Genomic DNA, 13,952 nt, shown 5'->3' on the forward strand with positions numbered 1-13,952 from the left:
TCCAGTGGAATTATGCCAGTTTGATTTGGTGAAACAGAAAGGAGAACTGGGCACACAGCATTAGCAATTGCAGTTGTCATCGACTGACTGCAGATAGGAATGGAATTTGAACTTGCTGCCCAAATGCATTCAGCTGAAAGTCTGTTACTGTATTGAAACTCAGTGATGGTATTGAAGTGTAGTGTGCTGCATGCCATGATGGGTGGATCAATTCTTGCTAACTGCAGCAGCAATCTCATACTTTAATGAAGTCCAAAACCATCATGAAAACTGCCTGTCGAAAAGATTCCATTTATCACTTGTGCTGCTAATTAGCTTTCCCGATTTGCCAATTGGAAATGTGAGGTTTTTTTCCCTTCTCCATAACCTTGTCCAACCTCACAGTTAATAAAAGACCTTTTTCTCTCTAGTCAGCTAAAGGCAATTCTGAGCTCAGCAGGAAAAGATTCAGTGGTGGAGGAGGCACATCTCAATCCTTCACCCCCTTTTGACATTGGAGAATTGAGAGGATCCCATCACTAAGGTGATAAGTGTCAGATAATTACAAAATGCGCCTTTTTTCCTGCTCTTAAACCCCCTATCCCCACCATAAAAGCCTAGTTTTTAAAGAATCTTGGTAGTGCTCAATTAATTTTAAATTCAGCAACAAGTCACCTCTGAAATTCCTTGAGGAGGTGTTACAAAAGAAATCAAAGTTCAGTCCTCTTAGGAACGGTGTCCATCATACTTAGGTCCTAGAGTGTGCTTTATTTGATGGATTGTGTGAGCCATGTAGATTAAAAACCTTTCAAACACAACTTGTTAGATTCAACACGGGAGTAACTGGATATGACCCATGACTGATTTGTAGGTTTATGAACTAACTGTCCTTCTGGCCTTAATGTACATGGGAAGATGTGAAGAGTGAGCTCCAGCAGTTTGTGGAGTAGATTCCCTGGGAGCCTCTTTTCTGAGCTATTCTTAATGAAGCAAGTAAAGAGGTCCAAGTGTGTTATTTTATGGTTCCACCTGTTTAGTGGTATTGTGTTGATACATTTTGCCACCACAGTATTGCTGCAGTGGCCAAGTGCCTCTTTGTGCTTTCCATGTAGTGCTTCCCGAGCACCATAGTGCATGGGAGACTCATTTGTTAATGTCCACATTAGTGCCTTGGTCACGTTGAAGTATTTTTGGTGTGTTTTTTCTTTTCATTTTATGCTGGTCTTCAGATGGGAGTTTAATCACATGCAGAAGGAACTGTTAAAGGAACAGACTCGGTGCAAAATTTTGGAAGAAGAACTGCAGAAGCCCTTGCAAGTTCACAGATGGAGAAAATTAGAGGTGATGTGTGAGGATTTTGTGTTTCCAAAGCCTCTATTATCACATCAGTGACCCAGCAAAAGCCTATTTCATTTACTGTTATGCAAATGATGTGGAGGGACTGGGCAGACTGAAATTTCCATAGTACTGATGGAATCCTTACCTGCTGAATGCTTTCCTTGCACAATGCAATCAGTGTTATTTTTGTGGCACTTTCTCAATGAAAAATTGCAGGGGGATTTGTAAAGAGACAGTGAAGTGCTAAAGGGAATAAGAATGCATTAGGTGAATTTAGAAGGGGGTAATTCCTTAACATGGATGGTGAGAAATAGATAGGGGAAAAGATGCAATTTTTCCCTCACTGAGCAGAGAGATGTATATGGGAATGTATATGTGAAGAAAGCCAGTAATTGAAAGGCTAATAGAATAGGTAGATTGGAGATTGGACAGATATGAAGTCAGAAGGTAAATTGCATCTGAGAATAAAACAGAGAGTCCTCCACATAAACAGTGGTGGACTCACAAATACAGTAATTCCAGGTAATGTGAGTTCAACTGCTTTACATAAACAGCAAATTTAAGTTTTCACATGATTTGAACCTGCTAAGTGAAGGGTAAAAATAAAAAATCCATCAAGCATAGATGAAATATATGAACATCAGTTGGCATCACTGGATATTTTTGATGTAAGTCAGTGCCATCTGAGATTCCTCTGTTGCATGGATCTCTGATCTGATGCCAGCCTGGGTTGCTTAGCTTGTCTGATATTGAGTGATAATGTGCTCTGTCCCTGCAGAAGCAGAGCTGAATATTTTGACTGTGCTTACTAGCATGATAGTGAATTTCTGATCTTTCCATGCTGAGCTTAAAGTTGGATGGTGTGATTAGCTTTTGTCATGGAGGGGAGATATAATGCAGGATGCTGAACTAGGTTAAACACATCTAGGTACAAACTCTAGCAGCACTTTATAACAAAGGAAAATCACGCCAGTCAAAACATCCAGTGATGGGAAAATGAATGTATGAAGAGCCTGGTAATGGGAAATCATGTCTTTCCATTCTAGGTAACTGGTTTGTATTTGGAACACAGAAAGGCCAGCAGATGGCAAGATCCATATGAAATAATCCTGATGGGGTTTTGGTTCAATTCCTAATGAACAAACACTCTCATATCACTACAGTAGTAGCAAATTGGCACCGTGCTTGGGCAGTGCTATACAAAAAATCAAGGACTGAGTGGATCATGAGAACTGGTCTACTTTTTAGCCTGGTTTCTCAGGAGATATGTTGTGTTGTGAGCACTGCATGTGTATCTGTGTCAGTGTCCTAGTTATGCTTGAATTGATTAGTCAATTTAGATAAAATCAGACAAAAGATTAAGAACAATGAGATACTGAGTTCCTTATAAGCTCAAGCAAATATAAGAGAGCTGGACTTTATTGGAGCCTTTACTGCAGTGTGAGTTTAATCCTTATGAGACACCCCACAAGAGAGGAAAAGCCAGATGGAAGGGAGCTGTTAAGAGTCCCTGAGTGAGGAAAAGTTGCAGTCAGAGTTTGCCCTTCAATGCAAGATCCAACAAGAAGATACAAAGTACTGAGAAAGTAAGCTGGGCTGGCTCCTCCTTACAGAATTATTTCTTTGCTCCAGCTTCAATCTGTGCCAAAAGAATGAAAAGGAAGGGATGGAGAGACAGACATCTGCTAACTCCTGTTCTTACGGGCTGTGTAGGTAGAGGGCAATAGTACAGTGCAAACCTTCTGTCACCATTTTAAGCATTTAATTCCATTGAAGAATGGGATTTCACATGTATGGACACTTTAGAACCCCATAATAATTCATCAGTGTACCCCCAAATTTGTTCCTCTTAAATTCTCTACCTGTTTAAAGACTAAATTGCAGTTAGTTTTTCTTTTTTTTTAATAGAAAAATAATCTCCTTAAAAACTAAATTGGCACTGTTTGAAATTCTTGAACAGCGGGAAGTACTTGCACTGCTCTTAATTTGTCAGTGGACAGTTCCAGTTGCCAGATATTAAGTTCCAGGACTGCTTGGGTACATGCAGTTTTTAAAATAAATACCTGAATGTGTCCTCTCCTAGCCCCCCTTTTATACTTGTTACTTTTGAACACTGAGATATGGTATTGATTTGGAAAAAAGAAACAGTAACTTGTTATAGTGTATAATTTTTGAGACTCCTTTGCTCTTTCCTAGGCCAGTGATCCCACTACCTATGAGCTGATTCTGAAAGTTCAGAGGCTACAGAAGCGACTTATCAGCAAGACAGGTGAAGTGATAGAGAAAGAATTTCTCCTTCAGGTACTGCAGCATCATTATTTTTTTGCATCTCATTAATATATTTGACTTACTCTGCCTTCTCTTTCTACTGACATGTCCTTCCTGAATGTTATTTAGATGCAGACTTTGGATTTCTTTTGCATGCCCTTTAGGTAGCTTTAGATGGCAGCACTGACTCACTGGAAGAGAACAAAAAGCCAGATTAGTTGATTTTTATATTCTGGTTACCTATACCTGGTCAGCTCTGGAAAATACACTTAAATGTTGGCCTTAGTTTATTCATGTTATAGATTAGTCTTCAGGTCAGTCTTAGACTATTTGAAAGGTTTTTCTGTGTCATTTTAAACAAGTATGCTATGACCAGAACATGAAGGAAAATTCCTGATTGATTCCATTTGTGCTTAGCTTGGCTTTTGGCAGGAGGAATCCTAAAGAGTTTGTGTGATTTAGATATGCTGCTTGGTGGGCATGTTTGATTTCAAGGTTTTTGTGCTGAACTTTGCAAAAAAATTTTCTTTGTGATAGCTTATCTTTTTTTAAACTGTATCAGATGTTCCTTAACCCCAGTGATAACAGTAAGATTTATGCTGCAGAATGAAGGAGAGAACTGTATTCCTATAGTGCAAATGTTGCTATGAAATATAACAAAGGAGGACTCCGGAGGCTTCTGGCTTTAACCAGAGGTGTTAATCTGGTCTCTCTGGTGACTGTAGAGCTAGCTACAGATTACCAGCCATAGGTGTGATTTTAACATCTTAAATACCCAAATAGTCCTGATGCCTGTGTTGGTTATCACTCACTGGAGAGTAAAATGTGACCCGAATCTCCCTCTGTCTTGAGAAGAAGCTCAACAGATCTTATCAAAACAGGGTTTGTCTCTATTGTTTCATGGGCAAACATTGATCTGAAATTTCATTCGAGTGTAATTTTTGGTGTATTATTCCTCTGCTTGGAAAAATGTGATCTTTATTTCACTGACAGCATTTTAGTGCTATGCAACAGTTAGCGTAAAATGTAGCAAAAATAGCTCCCAATTTACTGTGCTTTGCACATGCACAAAACAAATTCTGTTAGATTTTAGATATTCTCTATTGCATATCTGGCCTTATCCTTAGTATGCTCCCATTTTGCTATTATTTTCAGCTGAAGAACTGAGATATAGAGGTATTAAGTTGCCTGCACAAGAAAATCTTTGAAATAGTAGGTATTTGAGCTTACATTACTGTACTAGCCACTGGTATGATCTTTCTGTCTCTGCAATGGTCCTTCTATGGCAACTCTGTGATGTTTTTATTATTTTTCTAGATTTAAGACAGGGTTTGGCTATATAAAATCTAATCATTATTGCTAAAATTGCTAATGAGTTCCTTTGTGTTCTTAATTCAGGCACCAATTTCCTGTGTAACAGTGCTGAAATGAAGATTTCCCATGGAGAAATAATAGTGAAGGCCAAAAATACTATGCTCCACATTGTGTTCAGGGATTTAACATCAATGTTTCTGAGCTCTTTTCTATTTTTCCACAGTGTTTTGAGTCCTCCACCATGACTGAAAAAGGGCTCTTACTAGCAGGATGTGGGTATGAGGAGGTAACCAGAGATGGAGAACAACCCCCAGTTATTCCCTTGAAGGGCTCTTAGTGCTTCTGATTAGCTCACTGGCACAATTATCACAAATTAAGGGTACTAGCAGAGCTGCTTCTGCTGAGTTCTGGATAACTTGGTACAAGGCATTTCATTATTCTTTGGACTGGTTTTCCTTGGTATGATGGTAGCATCTTCATAGCAGGATGTGGGTATCAGGAGGTAACCAGAGATGGAGGACAACCCCCAGCTTGTTCCCTTGGAGGGCTCTTAGTGCTACTGATTAGCTCACTGGCACAATTATCACAAATTAAGGGTACTAGCAGAGCTGCTTCTGCTGAGTTCTGGATAACCTGGTACAAGGCATTTCATTATTCTTTGGACTGGTTTTCCTTGGTATGATGGTAGCATCTCTTTTCTAAAATCATACCCTAATACTCACCAAAACAAACCCCTCACTAATAACTTACTAAACTGATGTTACCAAATTCTAAACTGCTGTGGTGAAGGAGCAAGCCCAAGGAACACTTCCAGCAGTAGGAAACAAACAGAACAATAACATCAGCTTTCTGGAGAGAGCTGAGTTTCACACACCAGGAGGGTGGCTTCACTAGACCACCTTCTGGGCAGTTTGAAAGATTTGAAGTGTATTTGAAGTGAAGTATTTGAAAGGTAGTGTAGGATTTGATCCTGACTGAAATTTAGAATTATGGGAAACAGCAGTAATTTAGCTCCAATTTCAGGAATTTTAAATTTTGTTCCCTCAATATAATTTGTAAGTTGAGAGTGCTCTTCTCTCTTTTCTCCTTAAAAAAAAAAATAATTCTGGTAAGCCCTTCATGCTTAAAGGCATTCAGCATCTTTTTAATATGGGTCTCTCCTGAAGTCAGCTCAGCTCAGTTCAGTCACTGCTCATTTGCAGGAGTGGGGGAATTGCTGATGACTGGCCTGTGCCTACTTGGCAGAACATCCCCCATACTCAGAGTTGGAGCCTGCAGACTGAAGGATACAAACTTATTAGGTCAGAGAACCACTGCTATCCCTGTGTTATGTTTGCTTGCATAAGTCACACTTCCTCATGCCCAGTCATCTTCATTCACATCTTGCCCTGTAACAAGGGCATAGCCATTGGGTGTATCAGCTTTAAAATTATCTGCATCTCTTGCCATACATAATCTTTTCTTTGTGTGTGTGTGGCCATCATTTTAGCAAATAGGATATTTGTTTAAGGTGAAGCTTGTGTCTAATGTGCATATTATGTAGCCTGAATTCCCTCACAACAAAGTGTATTAATGAAAGAGTACAAAACCCCTTGTCTGCTGAACACTGTGTATTAAAAACACTTTGGCGTTTAGAAATAACCCATGTGAGGAAATGGTTGAGCCCAGTGTCAGCAACCTGCAGTTTGATTTGTAGGGTGTTCACCCTGCTGCATACTCATGCAGAGCAGTAATGTTTTTATAAGGGAAAAATAATTCCATTTGTATTGTGTGCACTGTAGCTCTGTCTTCCTTTTTTACTTTTTGGTAAATGGTCTTTTAAATAAAAGTGCAGGAAACAAGGTTTCAGCTGGATATATAAATGGAAATTTTCGCTAAGTAAGGATCACAGTATATAGATTCATGTAGAAAAGCATCTGCTTACTTTACCTGCTCCTGATGTGCATTTGATCATATCCTTTTTATTAGCTTTTTCATTGTTTCTAACCTGTAATTTCTTTAAAACTGAGGCAGATGTAGAAGCAATCTACAATCCATGCTATGTGATTAAAAGAATGATTTGCTGTGTTTGAGTCAGAAAATTTAGATTGCTGACAATATGGGAAAAACCCAGATTGATTCTAAAATCTCATGCAAAAATTCACCTTAATCTCTCTTAACCGGTCATCAGGGCACATTTTTTGGATCAGACATTTGCTGAGAGATAGTGAATATGCAGCATGCTGAATGTTGGTTTTCGCTAGAACAGCTTTTCAGAGTTGAACATTTTAATAAAAATGTAAAAAGGTTTCCTCTGTTAGAGAAATTACTGAAGTATTTTCTTGTTTCTGATTTATCTGTGCCCTGTCACCACAGCATCTTGGGTTATAAGGTATCAGCTCTCATATACCAAATAAATATGGTCATCCTGGGATGCTACTTTGAAGACTAGCTGCAAAGCAGGTGGTCATACTTTCTCTTTTAATTCAGGCATTCTCACAGTTGTGAGCTGCTGTGCTGATGAAAAATGCTGTCTTAAAATCAGATCCAAACCCAAGGTCTTGAATACTTATGGTCAATAAAAATCCAATAGCATTTTTTTCCCAAACATAGGAAATGTTATTTCAGGGATAGCCAGTTTTCCCGAGTTGCTACCTTCCTTCTGAATTTGTGCAGATGATAGAGCATGTTTTTGGTTCTTTTCTAAACTGTTGAGTAATATTGCAGGGCTTTGTAGAGCAATACGTTGTGCATTGTCCAGGAGATCTCATGGATGGGTGAAGGTCTTTGTGAACACATGGGGGATGAATGATATGTTGTAAGGCCACAAAGAATAATTATTAATAAATAGGAGTGCTCTGCCATTCCTGACTGCAAAAATACAGTTGCTCACTTTGCATGTGGGGCAAATCCCTCATGTAACTGAAGCTCTGTTCTGCTGTGTACTGAGCAGTGATGTGGTAAACTCGCAGTGGAAAGTATTACCTTGTTAGGATTATGATTAGTGTGGTTTTAGGAACTTATCCCATTAAAAGTGAATTATGCACTGTTTTATTTGTTTCAAATTTAGTTCTTTCTCTTCAGAGCGAACTCCTCTAATTCGATTTTATGTCTGACTGAGCAGAATTTTATTCAGCTGCATGTCTTGGAATGGATAACAGCATAAAGATTCACATTATATGTCAGTTACCTCTTTTGTCAGTCATCTCAGAAGATTGTTCATAAATGTAAAATGTAAATGTAAAAGAAAGTGCAATCTAGATGATTTGTTCAGGAAGGCAAAGGCAAATGTCTTGCGTGTAGTAGTGAAAGCATTGTTTTTCTGCACATAGGTATTGTTTGAAGTTGTCAGCAGTGAAAGCCCAGGACTGGGCAGTCAGGATGCAATGCTGTGCTGCCTGTCTTGAGCTCATAGTTCAAAGAGTGCAAGGGCAAAAGGCATGATTAGCTCATGTATCTGACTCAGAGATTACAGCCAGATAGCACCCACATGTCCTTGCATTGAGCCAAGTTTTGAGCTAAGTTTCAATCCCTGCAGAGAACTGACTGTCCCAGTGACAGAGAGTAGGAGGAATTGAAGGGATGCTGCTTTCTCCAGCCCTGTTCCATTTCAGGTGTTGTGAGATACAGGGAGGGGAGACTGAGAGACTTTCTCTGTGACCTTGGCAGACTACTTAGCTTTTGCATGCCTCCCATCAAGTAAAAAGGGAATAAAATAATTTCCATTCTTGTTCTGGTGTGTGAATGAATATATTAGAGACATGACTCAATTCAGTAGCGAAACACTCAAAATAGGCAGATGTTTTATTTTATTTGTGCTAAGTTGGTAGTAGAGCTGTTCTATCCAGTTTGAGGTGCTTGTTGCTATAGTGTCTGAACATATACATAGCCATCTTTATTTCTCAAAGCTGGTACTATAGTTTCATAAAGAAATCTGCTTTAGAACAATGTGTTACCGTGTGGGTTTATGCAGGTTGGCAGCTATTGAAATCAAAGTTTTCTCCCAAGAAATGAAGAAGCTTGGAGATTTGCTTCCCTGTATTTGTTATGCCTTTCCCTCCCATTCCTTATATAATTTTTTTTTTTTTAAATCCTGTGGGGTTTTTTTTCATCCCACTTTATGGGAGCCTAGTCCTTCTGAAAATCATTTTTCCCTAGCTTGGGAATTTCATGAGGCATGCTTCTGCTAGTTCTTCACTCCTCTCAGTGCTCAAGTGGCTTCCACATAAGAGATGTGTGTGCTTAAATGCTGACTAAGAGATTTTCTTATCAGACAACCTGATAGGAAAAATAAGAGAATTCTCTCCTATCCCGTACCTTTGTTTTGGTATTAATAAGACCCAGATGAGTTTTATCTTAGGTGTTAGCTTTGCTTGTTCAAAATGGCAGAGATTTATTTTACCCTCTCAAATTTGGCATGCATTTGTTTTTAGTGCTCAGTGTAGATTCTACTTGGATTTGAGAGCATAAACTACTTGCATGTTACAGGTAGGGTACAGAGTCTGAGCTGAGGATTTTTTGGCAGAATTGTCTGTTTTCATAAAAAATAACTGCAATTCACTTCAGGGAACTAATGACTGTAGAATCCCTAAAAGTTTCTTTTGACCTGCCCATTATTGTTCCTCTGTCATCTTGTCTTTAGAGAGATTTCAGCAGAGGTACCTTGGGATAGTGCTTTTTATGCACTGAAACTTACAGGTGAACTGCAAAATCCACTGCCAAAATGCAATCCTTTCTTTACTGCTCCTTTTTCATTTATATATGAAGTCAGCCTTTTGAAGGGATTTTCCATCCAAAAACGAAAAAGGAAATTTTCTTTTTAGCTTTTTATAGTATAGTAGGACTTGGTGCTTTTCTATCTCTGTTTCCTGGAGGATTTGAGTTCCTCTGGAAGCACTGGATTAATACCCTATCTTGCAGCTCAAGCTAGCAGTTCTCTCAGCCCTCAATTAAAAGGGTGAGTATATTGAGCTCTAGGCCTTTTCTGTGCTTAAAAGCCCCATTTCTACCAGCAAAAAAGTCACTTTTCTGATTTAGCTTATAGCAGCTCTTGAATGGCAGAAGAATTTCCTGCCAGTAAAATTGCATCTAATTGCATAGGCAGTAGCTGGCATAAACAGATCAGCACAAAGGAATTGCACCACTAACTGAACTGAAATTGGCCAGACTTGTAAAAAACCACAAAAAAGAGTTCTTCAGGTATGTAAACAACAAGCAAAACCAGACAGAAAATATTGGCCCACTGTTAGATAGGAGAAGTGAAATAGCAACAATGCTTTAAAAGAGTGAAATTCAGCAAGGACAAGTGTAAGGTCTTACAGCTGGGAAATTCAGTGCAGGAATGCAGGACAGCCTGGGGTCCACCTGGCTGGGGAGCAGCTCTCTGGAAAGGGACCTGGGCATCCTGGTGGACAACAAGCTCAATATGGGTGAGCATTCTGCTGCTGCAGCAAAGAAGGGCAGCAGGGTGCTGGGTTATGTCAAAAAGGGCATCATGGCAGAGGTTATTCCACTCTATTCAGCACTTGTCAGGCCACACATGTGTTCAGTTTTGGTCCCTTCTCTATAGAAAAGATGGACAGGCTGGAGTGGATCCAAAAGAGGCCACAAAGATAATCAAAGAATTGGGAAGCTTGCCATAGGAGGAAAGTCTGAAACTACTGGATTTGTTTGGCTTTGAAAAACAAGGCTGAGGGGAAACCTTACAACCGTGTTCCAGTATTTAAAGTGTGGTTAAAAAGAAGGTGGAGATTTTCTTTTTACAAGGAATCACATGGCAAAGATGGGGATAATAGGTACAGGTTACTCCTGTGGAATTCTGATTGGACACAAGAGGAAAGTTGGTAACAATGAGAACATTTGGAAGGCATGGCAATAATCACCCTAGGGAAGTGGTGCAGTTCCTAATGCTGGACATTTCTAAGATTCATCTGGACAGTGCACTGGGCCATCTTGTATAGATGGTGGTTTTGCTGAGAAAGGCTGGACCAGATGATCCTTGAGGTCCCCTTACAACCTTTTATTATATGATTCAGAGATTTAAAAAGTGTCAATTTAAGATCTAATCCTAAAGCCCTTGCAGGAGTGGTCTTATTAAAGGGACAGCAAATTTACTGTTTGCTCTCATAGATGGTCAGCAATATAAGCAAATGGGAATGAAAGAAAGGTTGGACCATATGAATCTTGAGGTTTACTTCCAACACAGTATTCTATGATTCTGACGGAGAAACCTAAGCTGCCAAAACTTCTAGCCATTGATCAGATGGTTCTGGGGGAATGGGTAGGGGAGGAGAAAGGCAGAAAAATGCTCTCCTTTCCTTATAAAAAACTGGTGTTGCTATGTACCTTAAGGGAACAAGAGAGAGAAAACAGTACTGGGTGGAGTGTGAGGTTTGAGGTTATGACTCCAGTTCTAAGTTGGTGACTGGAATTTCAAGGGATTTGTATTGAAATATAGAAATGGGAAATACCATAAGGACTCAGGCCTAACATTTACTTTTTGGCTTTCAGCTGGATATGAATCATAAAGAAAAAGTTTACTTCCCCAGTGTCATGCAGAATTAGGCGGATGTGTCAAAGGCACACAGTAAGAATAGCCTTGATTTAGACTCCAAAGACAAGCTCTGTTCTTTTTTCAAATGAAAAAATAATGTGTGCCCATGAACTCTGGCTGCAACCCAGTTCTAACTTGTGATGGATAAAAAATATCTCTTTACCAGCTCAATATTATGATGCAAAAACAGTCTACTGAATTAGTGCCATCAAAATAATTTGTCCAATACCTTGAAACTTTTCTGAACTGGAATCTCCAGTGCAGTATGAAGTGACATATAGATCAAGTCACCCTTTAGGACTACTCTTAGATTCTTTCCTTCTTGTGCAATTATTTTTCTTTTGTTGTGTTTGAAAGTTCATTGGTCAAGTAGGACTTTGAGTGAGGATTTTAGCTTTGACTCCAAGTGGAGATGTTTTGTATTTAATACTGGTTTTAAATTGAAGGATTAATGACTTTCAGTGGTTCTATGTCTGGCATGATGATTTTTCCATGCAATTAGAATATCTCTAACGTCTTTCGTACTAACGCTGATATTTTTTTCTCAATTAATTTAATTATTCTTAAAAATTTGATTGTGTAGCCAGCAGGGTTCTTTGAGTTGGGCAGAACCTCTCGCACTAAGCCAATTGTAGGATAATTGTGTTAAATCTTGGGGCAACTTTCCAGGGCTCATATGCAATCCTGTGATGATGTAGTAAGGAATCACATCTCAAAAACATGAAAGGATGAGTCACCTGTGTGAAGGTCTCTTGAGGGTCTACATACCTACCTGAAAGTTTTGTGTAAGCTTTAATAATTTACTAGATATCTGAGGAATGTCCACTTCTTGCCCTGGCTCTCCTCAGAAAGGAGTTGATTTAGTATTAATGCATATTTCCAATACACTTCTTGGTGCATTAGTTTATTTTAGACCTTCTAATCTCAGTCCATCTAGAATTAGAAGATGTTCTATGCTATAGAAATTTACAGCATGATAAACTGCTCTTAAAAACACACTGACATTTAGATTCTTTCCCTCCTCCCACATATGTTGCAATTCAAGTGGAAGAGAATAAAGTCTTCCCAGAAAAATAGCTTTTTTTTTTGGTATGTTTGTTTAAACAGGGATTTGAAAAAAAGGGTAGGAAGTATGCTGATCACTTTAATGTCACCAGGTGGAGATAATTGGCTGCTCTTTAGGGTGAGAAAATAATTTTCCAATAAAAGTAGTGCAAATATTTCTGGCACTGAGAAATGGGAAGCAAAGCAGATTACCTAGTGAGCAAACAAAATACTTTTGGTGAACAATTTTCTTAGTGGAAGAGAGAATTTTTACTGACTCTTTGTGAAACTACCCAGCTCTCATAAACAAAACAGATTTCCCATGACAAATGGTTTTGGACAGAAGCAAGGTGCAAGTTTATTTGAGAAAATAATTTCTGGGGATCTGCACCATTTTTAGCTCATCTAATGATGTTTTGGTGAGAAATATTCAGATGTTATTTACAAAGCCGAGAAAGTTGCAGGCAGAGTAAAAATCCCTTAGGGTTTATAGGTGGCAAGCATACATGAATGCTGAATCTGTCTTACAAGTTTTTTAAAATAATTGATATATTTACTTGAGTTTGAGCTTGAAAGAGAACTCTAGTGAGTCATCAGATGTCATCCCTCCTCATCATGCAAGATTGTTTTAATTACCCAAATACTATCCTTCATAGATGAGTGTCGAGCATAGTTTTGTGTCCTGCATTCTAATACCTGTACTCTGAAGGCCACAGTGTAGCATGCCTGAAGAGGTTGCTGTCTTCAAGTACACTGTGGCTTATTCTGAGTTTTCTCTCACATTTGTAACCTCCTGTGTAGTCCAGGCCTGTTATTTCTGAAAATCAAGAAGCAGGAATATTGACACAGCCACCAGCATGGGGATACTGGGAGACGGAATTTCATTCCTGTGTGTCTTCAAGGAGTTTTAGTGAACTTTGACAATTCATGTAATAACTCCTCGTGTCCAGAATTCTTGTAGAATGAGAAGAGGATCACTGCCCTGCCTGGAAGCACTTCTTCAGCATGTGTACAATAGATTTAACACCATTCAGGTACTGAAACTAAGATGCCATGTAAGAACCTAAGACATAGCACTGTCATCTGTAATCTGCATCAGCAAAACAGAAACAGTGATCACCAAAGTGTTTTATTCAAATACGTTATGTTTGGTTTGAACTCAGAATTCTGAGCATGGATACCTTGTATCATTGGACTAAAAGTATTTTGTAAAATGACCCAATCCTAAAGTTCTTAGTCAGGATTGCCCTTAACTTCAACATTAGTTTGCTAGAAACAAAGCTTGTATAAAAAGTTCAGGAATTGCTCCGGCAAATAACTGAAAACAACCTTGTTTACTCCTCATTCCTGTGTTCAGCATGTATCTGAGAAGGAAATAAATCTGCTGTGCACCCCAGGGTAAAGTATATTAATCAACCAGTTATCTTGTTAAGGGAAAATAAATGACTCGCTGTGCTGATTGAATACATTGCAGCAC

At 38.9% G+C, this 13,952-nt stretch overlaps 1 protein-coding gene across 1 annotated transcript in view; it reads left to right on the forward strand.

Annotated features, from left to right (window-relative positions):
* Nucleotides 1-13,952, forward strand: part of CFAP58 (cilia and flagella associated protein 58) — a 57,458-nt gene that overhangs the window by 29,770 nt on the left and 13,736 nt on the right. The window contains exons 14-15 of the mRNA XM_039709146.1: nucleotides 1,209-1,320; nucleotides 3,514-3,618. Coding sequence (XP_039565080.1) covers nucleotides 1,209-1,320; nucleotides 3,514-3,618 — 217 coding nt within the window. The remainder of the gene's footprint in view (nucleotides 1-1,208; nucleotides 1,321-3,513; nucleotides 3,619-13,952) is intronic.

This window comes from Passer montanus, unplaced genomic scaffold (genome assembly GCF_014805655.1).
Source record: "Passer montanus isolate IOZ18808 unplaced genomic scaffold, ASM1480565v1 scaffold21, whole genome shotgun sequence".
In the NCBI taxonomy this organism is placed as follows: Eukaryota; Metazoa; Chordata; class Aves; order Passeriformes; family Passeridae; genus Passer; species Passer montanus.